This window comes from Cotesia glomerata, linkage group LG1, assembly GCF_020080835.1.
Source record: "Cotesia glomerata isolate CgM1 linkage group LG1, MPM_Cglom_v2.3, whole genome shotgun sequence".
Taxonomy (NCBI): Eukaryota; Metazoa; Arthropoda; class Insecta; order Hymenoptera; family Braconidae; genus Cotesia; species Cotesia glomerata.
In genome coordinates, this window is record NC_058158.1 from 36,615,814 (window position 1) to 36,632,000 (window position 16,187).

At 31.2% G+C, this 16,187-nt stretch overlaps 1 protein-coding gene across 6 annotated transcripts in view; it reads right to left on the minus strand.

The window, feature by feature from the left end:
- Positions 1-16,187, minus strand: part of LOC123273099 (dachshund homolog 2) — a 230,557-nt gene that overhangs the window by 123,352 nt on the left and 91,018 nt on the right. For 4 of the 6 annotated variants that reach the window (XM_044740345.1, XM_044740331.1, XM_044740320.1 and 1 more), the window contains one exon: positions 15,915-16,051. In XM_044740345.1, coding sequence (XP_044596280.1) covers positions 15,915-16,051 — 137 coding nt within the window. The remainder of the gene's footprint in view (positions 1-15,914; positions 16,052-16,187) is intronic. The other 2 variants (XM_044740336.1, XM_044740314.1) reach the window with 1 other exon arrangement.

Sequence of the window (16,187 nt, forward strand, 5' to 3'; positions counted from 1 at the left end):
TGATAAAAGGCTTAAATTTTTTTTAATATGAAGTTTAAATATGTCTAAACAAATACCGAAAACTAGCCAATTTTAAACGTATATCTATATATTAAGAAAAATCATATGGTTACTGTTTTCCCCTTACCGCTCTAGAGTCGATACCTATCCCCACCCCGCCTGGCGTTCGTACTTCCTTAAAATAAAATTTCCATGCAATTTTCTTAACTTTTTATGAAGTACATATTTGTATTATTTTTTAATTAACTTTTATTCAAGATTATTTTATTATACTCGTACATAAGCAAGTATTAGACTAATAATAACAAATAAATAACAATTAGAGTACGTATTGATAGTCAATTATAAAAAATCAAAACTATTTTTTATTTGATTTTTTTTAATATAAAATGATATATTATTTACATCATTCGGTGAATATCAATGAATTCTAAAATAAAGAAACAACAAACTTTTAGTAATTGAGGATTTTCATTAAGTCTATTGTGGTTGTAATTGCAGTTGTAAATCTGAGGCATAAAATACACTGTAAGGAACACAGCAAGTAGTACGAAGGAGACAAAAAAGTTAAAAAAGTCGAGAAACTGTCGCGGTGTTGTAAGTACAGTAAGTTGGGGTGGGTTTTGACGAATGAACCAAGCGTGGTTTGGAATGCGAGACAAGCACTTGGAAAGAAATCTAGTGTTCTATTCGAGGAGTTGAGGAGCAAGAAAGAGGAGCCTCTGCGGGTTGCGAGAGGACTTATCTTAGTGAGACCAACTGTTCGTGCCGGCATAACAAACGATATCGCGGCGATGATGGAACGAGACCATGCCAGTTTGACGACGAGGGTGATGCGAGAGAGCGTCGATGAGACTCGTCACATCGTCGGATCTCGGGGAGGAGACGTGACGAAGCATACATTATACTAAGGGGAATTCTTTCCCACTCACACTTCACTGCAAGAGATTCGCAACCTCTACTCTGGGTTACGTATTATATGTGTCCCGTGTTCCATGCAAGATTGATCGCTCTCTGATTTAACGCTACTATTTTCATTTCATTTATTTATTTTTTTTGTACATCACTCAAAAAAATTTATTTCTTCGTTACTGAGTAAATATTTTCACAGCAAAATATTCTATTAATAATTTTTTTAATCATTTATTTTTTAAATAAAAAATTTTTAGTGTCGATGATGATAAAAAAAAAATTAAAAAATAAGCAAAACTAAAGATATAAAATAAAAGGGAGTGACGTTGTCTTGGGACGAGTCGGCCGAGGATAAAAGGAATAAAGGACACAGAGAGAGTGAAGGAAGGTGCCTATTCATTACAAATTATCTAAATGGCAGTGATTTTGGACGAACCGGCTGGCCGTTTGACGACTAAGTGGTGGGTACCCGAGATTCACGAACCCGGCCCCCACTTTCATTTCGCTAACACTCGTCTCGATATCCATCCCATCGTACATATTCCAGCATCCAGCACGTGTTTCGATATAATATATACTAGACTGGAGTTTGAGATGGAGCTCAAGATCTCGAGATGCACTACGGCACACAAATCACAAATGCACATTAAATATACTCGGGAAAAAATGTTTGACAACCACTGTTTCGAGCAGAGTCGAGATTGGCCCATGACCGGGTTTAAAATTGACCGAACTTATTACAACTTATAGAGCGCGATTTGAACGCTCCGCTCGATAACATACATTATCTCCAATCCATATGATTTAATGAAATATCTCTAAACTCTCCACTTAGCCTCGGTCCTTCATCTCTGCAATCTCAAACTGTACTTACTCCCTCTATCCCTCATTCCTTCTTACTCTGTCCCTCTGGCTCTTTCTCTTTCTTATTCTTATTCGTATTTTTTTTTTTTTTAATTTTTGCATCTGCAGACTGCTAAAAATCTTTTGAAATTTTTAAACAATTATTATCATTATTAAAATTGATATTTATTACTACGGATAGAAAAAAACCATATTTTATTAGTTAATAGTTTAATTTAATCATTTCTTCATTATAATATGACCATTTGTTTTTCAATCGTGAGTCAGCGCACACACACTGCTCGTTGCACTAACTCTCATACGCAAATACCCAATCCACTTAGTTATGTTATACATTACTAAATTGAAATCTAAATAATAATTGATATCACTTTTATAAAAAATCTTCGGTTTAATTTGATTAATCTGCGTGATAAATTACAATTTCTCATAAATTTAAACAATCCAAAAACCGTCGTGTTAGTTAAATAGACTGTTAATAGATGGCATTTTTTACAATATTTAAATACAGTTGAATGTGTTGTCAAAAGATGGCGCTATTTTTTAAAAAATGAAGTTTTTGTTTATTAATTCATTTTAAAAAAAATTTATTTTTAATTTTTGTTAAAAAGTTTAAAAATATCTAGTCGCAATCTAAAAAAAAACTCTGATAAATAAAATATATAATAATAATTATTAAAATTGGCTATATAGAAATAAAAAATTAAAGATTAAAAACTTTCTAATTGACAGTCATTCCTACAAACTTTAAACTAAAAAAAAAATCTTTCCGTCTTAATATCAAAACTAGATCTAACATATTCCTACAATCACGATTTTATTAATTTTCATTACCACCCTGAATGATAATCGCTTCCATATATCCGCAAGAGAAAAAACCTCCAATCACTCGTGAATATGGAGGAATGCGAAGGACGATAACAATTTGAGCTGACTGCACTCCAGTAACCCTTCAGCATCATTTTATACACACAACACACATTGTTCATCACATATATATCCGCCATGAAGCGACTCACCATGCACTCGGCCTCTTTCTATCTATCCTCTGTCTTTCTGTCTTTCTGTCGTCCAATTCCTTCGCCTTCGCATCTACAAACTTACACTCGACATACATAATATAATACCAACACACAGACACGTGAGAGTGTGTAAGCCTCGCGAACTGATGAGGTGACAACCCATAATTATACAGACCGCTTTCTGTCTGGGCTGACTGCAGTGGCATGCGGAGACCTCGAGGAGACCCACCAACAATCTCGAACTATACATCGTACTCGTACACCATACACCATACTCTACACCGACTCTCTTCTTTACTTTTCTTATATTACTTTTATTTAACTCTTGTTCTTTTTCACTTTTTTTAACTTCTTTCCCAAGTATTCATATGAATGCAATATGGATATTTGCTTCTATATATCTCTACCTATGCCTCCCTTTTTTATTAAGTCTGCTGCACTCTGCACTGTCTTTCTCTATTACGCATCCTTCCCGGGATTCTCAGATATATGCTTGATACTATTACGCAGTGTGCGATCGCGTTAAGACTCTGAATGACGTTGAAATAAAACGTCTATCAGCTACTTATCTTTTTTTATACTTCTTCCTTTGATTCTCTTTCTTCAACTATACTCCTTCAACATTTAGTTTACTCTCTCCGATTCTTTTTCTGTTCATCCGAGGGTTAATTAACAAAACTGAGAATAAATTGCATCACTAAAATTAGGTTTTAACAACAAATCTTTTATTTCTGTTTATGTCAATCTAATTCATTTTTTCTTACAACAGACGTGAATATTTTAAAAAATTCAATAAATGTATTTGATTTTTTTATAAGCTTCAATATTTAGAAAATTGAAAAACAATCTTAAAAATTGACCTACATTTTCATTTTTTTATTAGGAATTTTTCCACTCTATATTCTCAAAAACTTCTATGATAACTTTTATTAATTTTAATTCTACTTATGAAAAACTTTTTTGATGCAAAAATTAAATTAAATTTCCCTTAAAAATTTTCTTATTTTTCCTTATCTTTAATTTTGAACCAAAACTTGTAATAATTTAACAGTAAAATTCTTTCTTCTCAAAGTGACTTAAAAAAATAGTCAGACAGTATTGATCGGTACCTAGCCAAGTATTTATATATTCACAATCCAACAAATATATATATATATATATATATATATATATATATATATATATATATATATATGTATATATATGTATATATATGTATATATACACATATATATACATATATAATGAAAGACGGGAAACGTAGTTTCGTGCGGCAAGAATCCGGTTTTTCAAGTAATCGCTTTGGCCAGCACACAACCTGACCAGTGAGCCCTTGTATCATCCACTGCCGGCATATACCAAGTAAAGAATAAGAAAGTGAACAAGAACAAGGCCCTACGGCACACACAAAACACAAAACCTCCTCTACCCTCAACTCAACCATCTAGAAATACACATAACATCTCCTCTCTGTTCCCGCTACGCCCTTCATTCTTTATTCTTCATTATTCATTCTCCATTCCTCAGTACTTAGTACTCATTTCATTTAGTTCGGCAGTAGGAGCAGCCTTTGCTTAGTATTGAGACATAGGGATCTTACGACAGATAAATAGAAGCTGTAGAAGCCACCAATCTTCGTCGAGAGCAACAATAACATTTACAAGACAGACAACAACGTTAATTCGAGTATACATGTTGTCTCTTGCTCCTTTTGCGTCACTCGTTATTTTTCGCTTCTTTTTCTTCCACGCTACGGAGTTGTGTATGTTGTTTGTTCTTTGAGAAAAAGTATCTGCAAAGTTCTTTCACTTGCTCGAAGCACAACTTACCAGGCATCAGGCATCAGGCATCATCTCAAGACAGTAAACCCTTTGATATATAGTCGAAGATTTTTAGAGCTCTGTCAGCCACGCCCACAATCAGCCTCAGCATTATTTACACTCGCGGTTCATACTCTTCACCAACACCCCACTTTCATCTTCTACTTCTTCTTCTTCTTCTTCTCCTCTTCTTATGATTCTATTTCTTCTTTTAACCTTACCTCTGCTCCATTCTCCAGATTTAGTATCGTTTTGTTCCTTTGGATTTTAGTCATCTGAGCGATCTAGTTCGTCCCTTCATCAGCTTTAAATTTTCATCTTTAGGAGTGCAATTTTTTTAATACTAAATTGATACTAAGAGTAAAATTGGGTTTTAGTTAGGACCGAGTAATAAATCCTAGATAGGAAATATTTGTGATTGAATGAAAAATATTCAACTTAATCAATAACTTTTCATGCACTGAAAAAAAAGTTTTCTACACTGATAGAAGGATTTCTTAACATTTAAGAATATTTCTTTGTATTTAAGAAATCATTACTTAAACATCATTTCTTAGTATTTAAAAAATATTTCTTTGTATTTAAGAAACATTTCTTAAATATTAAGAAATATTTTTTAAATACTAAAAAATGATGTTTAAGAAATGATTTCTTAAATACAAAGAAATCTTCTTAAATACTAAGAAATCCTTCTATCAGTGTACGCTTCAGGATACAGTATCGCTACTGTCACTATAAGCACGTTACGAAACACTGGATCACTATGGTCACTATCCGTTTTGCTAATTTAGCGATCTATTGAATACACTTAGCGGTGACGGAGAAACTGACTGTGCATAATTTATTATTGATGTTTCAAATAATGATTTATATGATCGAAGCCAAGTTTTAAATATTTTATCCAGTAATAATAATTACGACAATAATCATTATGCACTTAATAATTGTCGATAAACAATGACAAATGAGGTTAGGAACTTACGCCGAAGACACTGGCGCTTCGAGGTTAGATCGCGACCGTCAGGATCCGTTCCCTGATTATAGCGATATGCCGTTCACGATACAACGGATAGTGAAGCGTAGAAAACTTTTTTTTCAGTGTGCTAATCATTATTCGTTTTGTTTGAAGGATAAAGAAAAAATTTTTAATTTCACCAAAAATAAAGATAAAATTGAACATTTTCTAAAACCGTAACAATTAGACTATTTTTTACTATTGTTAGACAATTTTGGCCTACTTAGACAAAATTAAATAATTATTAAATTATAATTTAAACATCTTTAGTAGTTAAGATCAATAATCAAATTATTTTTTTTTAATTAACAGGATTATTAACCCGAAATATCAAATATATTAAGTAATATAGTTTAATTATTTGATTAAGTTTGGCTTTAAGTAAAATTAGGCTTTAAATCCTTCTACATTTAAGATGTTTAATTTTGTACCTATGTGTAGTAAAAATTACCGTTTTTGTTTAAATTTCATATGAAATATCCTTAAACATCAATTAACATTAAAATTTCTGACTAATTTTCTTTTCATTGCTAATATATCTCTTAACTAAGCCTTATTACCCGACAAGCTTTAATCTTTTCTTCAAAGAAAGCATAAAGTAATATTATAGAGCATAAAATTTATGAATAAAAGTATTTTTTAATGAGACAATATATAGTTTAAATTTCAGAATAGCAATTCAATTAATTCAGTCGATTAGATTCGAAGAAAAGTGTAAGGTAACAAAACAAATTACCGAGAGGTCCAGTGAAACTTATATACCCCTAAAATTGTGTTCATTACCGTGCATATAGTCGGGGTAAAAAAAATAATAAAAATAAAAAATAAGATTAGCCAACAAACTATCCATATAGATGAGAGCTAATACCTGATATAAGAGTTTATGCGAACTATTCGAAGAGAAAATTATAGACAGACAAGTATTATATCGGTCAATGAATTATTTAAAAAATCTATATTTTTATTTCTCGAGCATGATTTCGGGTTTCGGCATCATCATCATCACTTACAATTAGTCCTCCCAATCCTTTTTTAAGGCCCTCTTACTCTGCATCGAGATCAAGGGAAGCCTTTAGGTTTATCCTATAGGCTACGGGCCATCACAAGATTAACATTTTAACGTCCAATAAAATAACAAGGGAATTTCGCAACAACCTATTTCCATAAGGTGATAGAGTTTTGCAGTATCTCTTGTTTTTTATTTACCTTTCGAAGTTTGCCTTGTTTTGCTGTGTTTGTCTTTTCAGACACGCGCACACATGTGATAGCCACACTACATATAGATATATAGATGTACACCAGTAAAGTCGGCAAAAGGAAAAATCGAGTAATCTTTGAGGTGAATCTAGAGCTGGATCGGTATATCTGCGATTGATATCGTCGGCCTACGTTTTTCCTGTACACATGCGGCTGTATGTGTGTAGCATCTGCTTGACTCGTGCACAAATAATATAAAACAGCCTAGCCGGGAATTATGTAGTCCAGTATCTTAAAGAGGGGAATAGTCGATACTTTTTCGGTCTTAAAGCCCGGAGACCCGAGAGAAGAGATCGAACAGCATCAGTTAATCCAGTACATAAACATTGTATTGTATTTCGCTAAGGATGCTTCCATTATATCATATTTCGTTATTAATATCTTCTGACTGACTGCTCTTGCCAGCAGGTATATGCTGGATATAGTCAACTTTTATTCACCGTCGCTTATTGCGGGAACTGACCGGCCAGACAGAAGAATATACGCTAATGCTGACAGACCCAACAAATCACATACCGGTTTGTCTATTTTTCTTATTTATTTTAAGAGATAATAAAGTATGTTATGTATGTGGTATTTTACGAAATGAGACGATTTTTAATAGAAGAAATTTTTTATTTTTGGTGAAAAATTATGAGGCTAAATTAATGGATATCTGACATTTTTTTAAAATTTTTAGCCAATAAATTATTATGAAAAAAACAGAAATAAATTTCAATAAGTAAAAATTAAAAAAAAAATACATAAATTAAATTTAAAAGGTTGGCAATAGCCTAATCGGCTCGGTACCTGCATTTTGAACGAGTGGGACCAGGGTTCGATTCCGGCGCGCACCAATATTTTTCAATGATTATAAACTAAGAATATGTGCGTTTCATTGCCAGCCTCTGTACCAGTCGGGTTTTCTGTGGTTTTCCCATATAGTTATGGAGGTAAAATGTCATTATAGAAGTACCTCCATACTATTTAAGACCGTAATGCAAATGCAGGTACTGATTATAACGCGTATTAAGTCGGCCACAGTCGCAGTACATGTGTGTCGGGCATGAAAGAAAAAATCCCGACATGCAGGGGGTGGGGACGAAAAAGTGGTTGAGAGTTATAATGACGGGGTTGATGATTATATTGCGGAGAAAAAAGTGGAGAGACAATAATTCCCCACCCTCCCTTGTAAAACACTCTACAGTGATACAAGTAAAACCATTCTCAATTATAACCTCAATTACATAAATTAAATTTTTTGAATATTTTTTTTTGGCATAAAAATAGAAAAAAAAATGTTATTAAAAATATTTCTAAATCTCATTTTTATGTGTTGAAATATTGTAGAGCGCAAAACTAAAAAATTGCAAAAACAAAAAAAAATATTTTTTTAATTTACTAATTTTTAAATCATGACAAATTTCTATATTTTTTTAATAAACTCAAAAACACTTACTAAAATTACAAAAAATTGATTTTTTAATAAGAATTTTCCGTCAGTTAAATAAGTATAAATAGAAATATAACATTAAAACAAGAGATTTATAAACGGTATTTAAATCATTTAATTGGTAACAATTGAAAAACGGATAATTACACGTTAAACAGTGGAGCATAGTAGTAAAATGTAGATTTGAGTTGAGTATTTTCATCAAGTTTTTACGGCTGGCAGGTTTATGTCCCTTCATGCGGCATATGAGTACAACTGTTAAGCGATTTAATGCTCAAACTTGAAAGAAATAAAACTGTACTTATAGTTGTTGCTGTTGTTGCGCTGAATGCAGATTGAAGTGAAGTAAAGTAGAGTACTATACCCTTCGCAATAGATAGAAAGTACAGGGATTAGAAAAAGACAAACTAAGAGCATACCACACACCAATACACAACCAATGTGTTTAGTTGATAGTGCCGAGTTAAGTATGAAAGCCGAGACTGTGGCGTGTAGGTGAGTATAAGGTGGCCTCACACATAGCTTATACATAATCCCTCGATCGTGAAGCAGCTGCATGCATTGTTTATACATTTTACGTGATAATTAAAGTAAAGAGCATGTATATATTACTAAATTAAACCGATGCTAACTTATATGGCATAACATTAATTTTTATTTTAATATTACTCCTTTAAATTTATTGTTACTTTTACTTGTGTTATCTTTTATTCTATTATTCAAATTTTAATAATAATAATTCTTGTTCACAGTCTGGATGATACCTGAGCAGTGTGTGTTAAAAAGGGGTTTAGGTCTAGAGGGAAAAAGGGGCGAGTGGTGTGAATTACACTGAATGGAAAAATAATAAAATAAAATTAAAAAAAAAAATAATAAAAGTATTTAGCACAAAGCAAAGAACGCGTCGAACTCGACGAGTTAATTGAGCGATACAGGAAAAAGAGTGGGAGCCGTACTCTACTCGGTGTTTTTATGTTCTCTCGCGAATCGTTGGACCATCAACTCTCCCTCAGGAAGTGCTACTACAACAGCATATCCACTGAATTAAACGTTTGTTTCAATAGATTGACCTTTTTCAACACCAAAGGATACGTTTAATCTCTTTTATTTTTATTATTATTATTTTTGTTGTTATTAATATTACACTTTTGTTAAATTTGTGATCAATTTGTTAAATTGAACACAAAATATTATTAATTTACGGGGGTTTGTTATGAAAAATCAGTCAAGTAGTTTTTGATAATATTTCAATTAAATTTTTTTTCCACCAGATGCATTCTCTTGGAATGTTTTTAAATTTACACAAATTATTGATTAAATAATTCTTAGTTGAGTGGAAAAAAGTGAAATTTATGAGCAATAAAGTTGTGGAAATATTTTATTTTGAAGATCGAGTTTTTTCAACAATAATACGTGGAAAGAAAAAAAAACTATTAAGAAAATTTTCTTGTGATACAAATAAAGCTATTCGTATTGAAATTTTTCTATCAAAATATTGATAAATTCAAATGGTTAATTTCAATAAATTTTAAAGTCGAGAAATCTTTTTTCGAACAATAATTTTTTTTCTCTCAGTGTACATCAAATAAAACAGAAATAGTAACAATTATTAATTAGACTTTCAAAACGATTAAATTTTTTAATTTCAATACAATTGTAATTTACATGCTCTTTTCCGATACTAGATTCTTCTTCAGTATGGAATAAATGAAACAGATATAACAGCAGTTGTACTTTTGTTATCATAACAGTGATTGTGAAATTTACTGAGCTATAATTTGTGCAAGCTGACGTCTTCATCAATTTTTTAAGTTTGTTGCAATCTAGTCTGAGCGAAAAGTTTGGTCCGAGTCGGCTGATTTACAGACAGAGACTGTAAAAGAGTAGAAAGGTATGGTATAGTGGCAGTAAAACCATAACATAACAGTGTTACCAAAATTAAGAGGTTTGGGGCATTGGTTTTATTTCACCGGCGCTCTCGTAAAAACAATCAACTGGCGCGCCAGTCCGACACACTAAACCTTGATTGAGAATAAAAACTCGTAGCTCTGCTCATATAATAGTCGAACTTTTTAGAGTGTGTATATTTGCAGTCTCAACTCGCATTAATACTTTTTTTGACTAATGCTTAATTGTGAGGCGAATGACCTATGACATTTATTGATTATTCCTTTTTTTTTTTTCGAATATTATTCCATGGAATTATTATAGAAAAATTGGACAATTTTATATTTTAGTAATTTTATAAAATAAATAAACTAATTATTTTAGGGAAAGCTGATAAACACGTGGGTCAACCACAATTTCGTGACTCGAAGCGCATCGTGGTTAGCCAAATTACTCAGTTCCTACTGTTTCACCACAGTTACTCAGTAGTAACAGCCCTCAACTACTTCGACCACAAATTCCACAATTGCACTAATGCACTAATAAACAAATGGACTGTTCTTAATACTACAGAACTTTTAATTTCTTTGAATACAACAAACATTTTTATTATTTAATAGGTGGTTTGCAAATTTAAAAATTCTTATGGAGTAAAATTTACTGTCGTTATTTTCCATAAATTTAATTATTTCAATATTGAACTCTCGTATAAGGTAACTATGGGTAGTAAAACTTAGTTAAGAGATATTTTTAATGATAGGAAAACTATCAATAAACACAGAAATTATTAATTATTTAAAGACATATTTACAATAAAATGTAAACAAGAAATAGTTTTTTTTTGTTGTAAACAAAACAATAAATAAAGACAAAATTAAATATCTGAAGTGCAGTAAGATAATTAAACTTGGGCACTAACAAAAAAATTAACTTAATTTAAAATAAAATTATTTTCTTGGTTTAAGATTTTTTGCTTTTTAATCAAAGAAAACTATTCATAAATTTAAATGTTAATTATTATTCAAAGGACATTCTCTAAAAAATATTAATGACGAATGCTATTTTTGCTGTGACCAAGAAGAAAATTCAAAATTTTAGGTGTAGTAAATTGATAAATCCTAAAAATGTTGAAATTATAATTTAGTTATTTAATTTTTTTACAGTAGGCTGAAATTATTCGACTATATTCATAAAACAGCTTAATTGTTAGTTTTAGAAAATGTTCAATTTTATCTTCATTAGCGATAAAAGTAAAAGTAAAGCTAAGTTTAATTATCCGCGGGTACCTCTATAATAAATATAAGTAAAAAATTGATCTATCAGCTAGAATTTGAGCGTTATTTTTTTAATTCAATTTTTTTTTTTTCATTTCATGTCATTTTTAAATTCAAATAAATACTCGATGTTTCCTCCGAATATAGTTTAAGAAAACTTTAAGAGATTAAAAATTAACCCTTGACTCTTTGCAATGTAACAAAACCAAAAAGATTCTATCCAGATGTAAATATTTAATAATAAAAGCATTGTGTAATTTTTATCAAGCATCGAAGCACCAACGTTCAATCTCATGAGTATTCACCACCCACACGCAAACAATCGCGGAAAATTTTTACATCATTATTCATTTATGATTATACAGTCTCGTATAAAAACAAAATAACTGCTTCTATTCTTTTTTAATCTACTTATTTAATTAATTATTTTAATTAATTTATAACTCGTAAGCTCAAATATTAATCAGGGATTTTATTTGCTGTAACTACACGTAAATTCGATAAATTAATTAACAGACTTTATAACACGATGAAATAGTATCGTAAATTAATGCGCTAAACTTATATTTTTTGGTCCCTGTTTGTGCCCTCATTCCCCAGATTATATTTTGCGTTGGTGTCGAAATAGTGTTTGGTATAGTAAACATAATATATATTTATATATTTATATATTTACAATAAAGTTGAGCCAATAAAAAGCGGTAGGTTTTTGATGCAGTTTATACGCGTTCACAAATATATGTTTGAACATATCAAATGTATGAGAGCGTGTCAACCATCAGGCGTTTGCGTGCGTGTGTCCAATCGATTCGCCCGTGTTTACACGGCAAGCGTGAATCGTCCGACCTCGAAATAACCGGCTCAATCCTCCAGCCTCCCACTCCCCCTCTTCCACCCCCAAACCGACCTCAACCTCTCTCCTCTACTGGAGATCGTCATCGTCATCCTCGATATCCTCCTGGTCCGTGGTAGCCGACAATATCCACAGTGTTCATTTTTTACGCTACTATATAATCCAATAAGTTACTTGTTATTGATAACTCCAATTGAGCTTTCAATAAACTTCCAGTCCACTCTGTTTTTATTTAACCAGCTACAAAACCTGTATATGATGTATATCATTGATATTTTCAATATTATTATTGTTTTTATGAAAAAAAATTAATAATATAATGAAAAAACCGAATTTGACTGAATATCAGGCGTATTTTGAATTCTTAAATGTTGGAATGTAACAATTTTGAATTCAAAAAGGAAGAAATTGATCAATTTCTCCAGATTAGTTCTATCAAACTGTCAATATGAAAATAAAATTTTACTGAAGTTGAAATTTTTGCAAGTACTTTTAAAAAAAACACAAAACATTTTTTATTTAAGATGAAAAATCTTGAACAAAAAAAACCATTATGACAAATTTGATCATATTTTTCCAAGCAGAAAAATTTTTTAGTTCAAAAATTTTTCTGCCCGATTTAACACAAAAAATTTCTTCAAAATAATGTTCTCAGTTCAAGATTTCTTTTTCTTACTTTAGTTAATTATTCTATCAAAGTATCAATTTTGATATAAATTGATATATGTAAATTTTGATGCAAACTAGATTTTGTCGCAGGGGAATGGACATGATTTTAAAGATAATTAATACAATCAAAAGAAAAAAAAAATTGACCAAATTCTAAATTTTTTTACTAAATTGAAACATCAAAATAATTAATATTAAATGCATATTAAAACTTTTTTCTATTAAAAAATGACTCCTAGTTTAAATCAACATTTTTGATAAATATTATTAAATAATAATGATCTGATATTCGATTTTCAACCAACTTTGACTCCCAGTATTCAAAAGATGACTCCCCATTTTAATTCCAATTAATAGTAGAGCTTGTTGGTTCTTTGTCCAAGTAAATAAATAACAAATAAAAAAAGCGATCAAAAGCAAAAACCAAAAATATTCGCGTGTAAATTTAATTAATTACAGCAGAATGGAGTGTGGTTAGCATCGTAATAAATTTATAACATTTAATTAACAAAATTGAAGGGAAGCTTAAGTAAATATAAATATATATATATATATACACTATATAATATAATTCCAAGGTTTATTTGAAATTAAACATTCTATGCAGCACGGAACCATCATCGGTCATCGGAAATATTAACCCATTAATTGTATTATAATCAACCCTCGAAATGTATTTGAGAGGCAAATTGATGCCGACCACCACTCATGCTCGATTATTTACTCAAACAATTACATTTATATCAAAATTAATATCGGGCACAATGTGGTTAAGTTTGTTGACCACCGCAGAGCTACGGGAGCATAAAGGCTGCTGTACAACCGACATTTCCCTGCTGTTATGCAGACTATTCAATTCATTGAAATCAACCAAACAAAACAAACGAATAAAAACGTAAATATCAATGCATTTGCGCTAACGTCTATGGTGGAGGAACGGACAATTACGAGTGTGATATTTCATCCGGCATCGGGCTGCATAACAGTGCAATACAAGTGCATTTAATTGAGATGCAGGATGAAGAAGATGAATAAGTAATAGCTGGATTGTTTTGTTTGTTTTAATGAAAGGCTTCTTCGAGAAACCTTATCTTATAGTAATGGATTGAAAAAACACTACTTGATTCAAGAAAAATTTCGAGATTTTCAGTTTGAATTCAAGAAATTTACGAATCGAATCAAGAAGATTAAGATAAAGATAAAGAGAAAAAGTTCCTCATTCAAGAATTTTATGAATTTAATATATTTTACTATTCTTGTGCTAAAATACAAATTCTAATTTGAACTTCAAGAGCATCAATTTTTTTGATCTGTCATTTACTGCATAGAATACAATTTAACTTTGATCGTTGAAATCATTATTAAGTAGTTTAAAGTATAAATTGGAATTTTTTTAAATTTTGAATTAAAATTAGAGCCTTAAAATTTTCAACTAAAAATTTTTTTGAACCAACAATATTTTTCTTAAATCAAGTAATTTTTACTCACTTTTGGGTTGTGAATATAAAATAAATTCATATTTGTACTAAAATATAAATCTACTGAATTTTTAACAATTGTTCCGATATAATTCCAGTAAAATTGCACTTGGTGCAAGGGATGTAACATACAATCTGCAATATGTAACACCGAGTACATTATCTACATCTACAGCAGTAGTACTCGAAGCACTAGTACTGTGAAGTGAACGAGATTCGGGATATTATATATCGAATCGAGAAGTACACGTGGCCAGAGAGACCACAACCCGCAACACAGGAGTGGAATCGCAGTTAATTTGCACACTCAAAGTGTGTGTGTTGATTCCCCTAATTAATTGATTGCTATATATTGGGTTCATGGTAGCAGCATGCATGGATGGCAATAATCAAGTGTGTGCCCTGCGCGCTTATACATACCCACTACCCACTGCACTACCCTGTGTACTTGTATTACTGTAGGTATGGACCTGCACTAACCCTGTAATGTGGACTTGTGAATATCAAACTGCAGTAGCAACCGCTCTACGAATTATGTGCCAACACTCGACGATGTATCCCATTCAAAAACTACTTCGTTACCGAATCACTCGGTTGTATTTTCTGATTAAATTTGTCGAGGGACCAAAATTATCAAGTGATGAAAAAATATCTTTATTTTTTTTTTATTATTTTTTTTCATCATAAAAACACCATGACTCATTAATTGATTATTATATGATAAGAAAAATTTTGTGATGGGCATTTTTTTATTTTGAAAGAAATTTTTATAATTTAATTTGGTATTATTAGAAAGATTTTGATAAAAATTGGTGCCTTCTCAAGATTTTATATATTTTTTTGTAATGTTCAATTTTTTATGTTAAATTTTTATTATTTTTTTTTCATCACATTTTCCATTTAATTATTGATAATTGATCCTATCATAGCAATATTATTTTCAAACTTATTTCAAAAGTAACCAAAGTACGTATATTGTGACTAAAATATCCAAAAATTACTAATGCAAAGTTTCCTTACTCATTAAAAAATTTTCCATCCTTGCGTCGAAAAAAATTTTTGCGTATTTTACATTAAGCGTTTACATTCGATTTGTGTACCAATAAATAAAGCAAAATGTTTTACTTTGTATCATAATTCATAATTTTCGGTGGTCACATATTGACTGCAGATTGCTCATTTTGATTATCTATACTAATATTATAAAGAGGAAAAATTTGATTGTTTGTTTGTTTGCATCGAATAGGCTCCGAAACGACTGAACCGATTTGAAAAATTCTTTCACTGTTGGGAAGCTACACTATCCCCGAGTGACATAGGCTATATAACATCATAATTAATATTGAAATTTTTGCTAAATCGCCTTGCGAAGCCAGGGCAGACTGGTAGTTAATTAATAAAGAAATATATCAAAAAATAATGTAAACTCACCGAGATGACCGTTCTCGTAGTAGTCCCCATTGTCGAGCCGATGCTTCTTGAGAGGAGGATGTCCAGCAGCCGCAAGATGACTCGCCGCTAAACTCAGTCCCATGGATGCTCTCTTTGGCGGTCTCCCGGGCCTGGAGCTGCACAGTGGTAGAGAGTTACTGTGGTTAGAGACAACCGTCATCGAGGTAACGATTTACCCCGTCCGCGTTTGTCGATTTTTCGAGCTTTATTTTAGTTTTTCAGCTTTTCACTCACCTGGTGCTCTCGACTTTA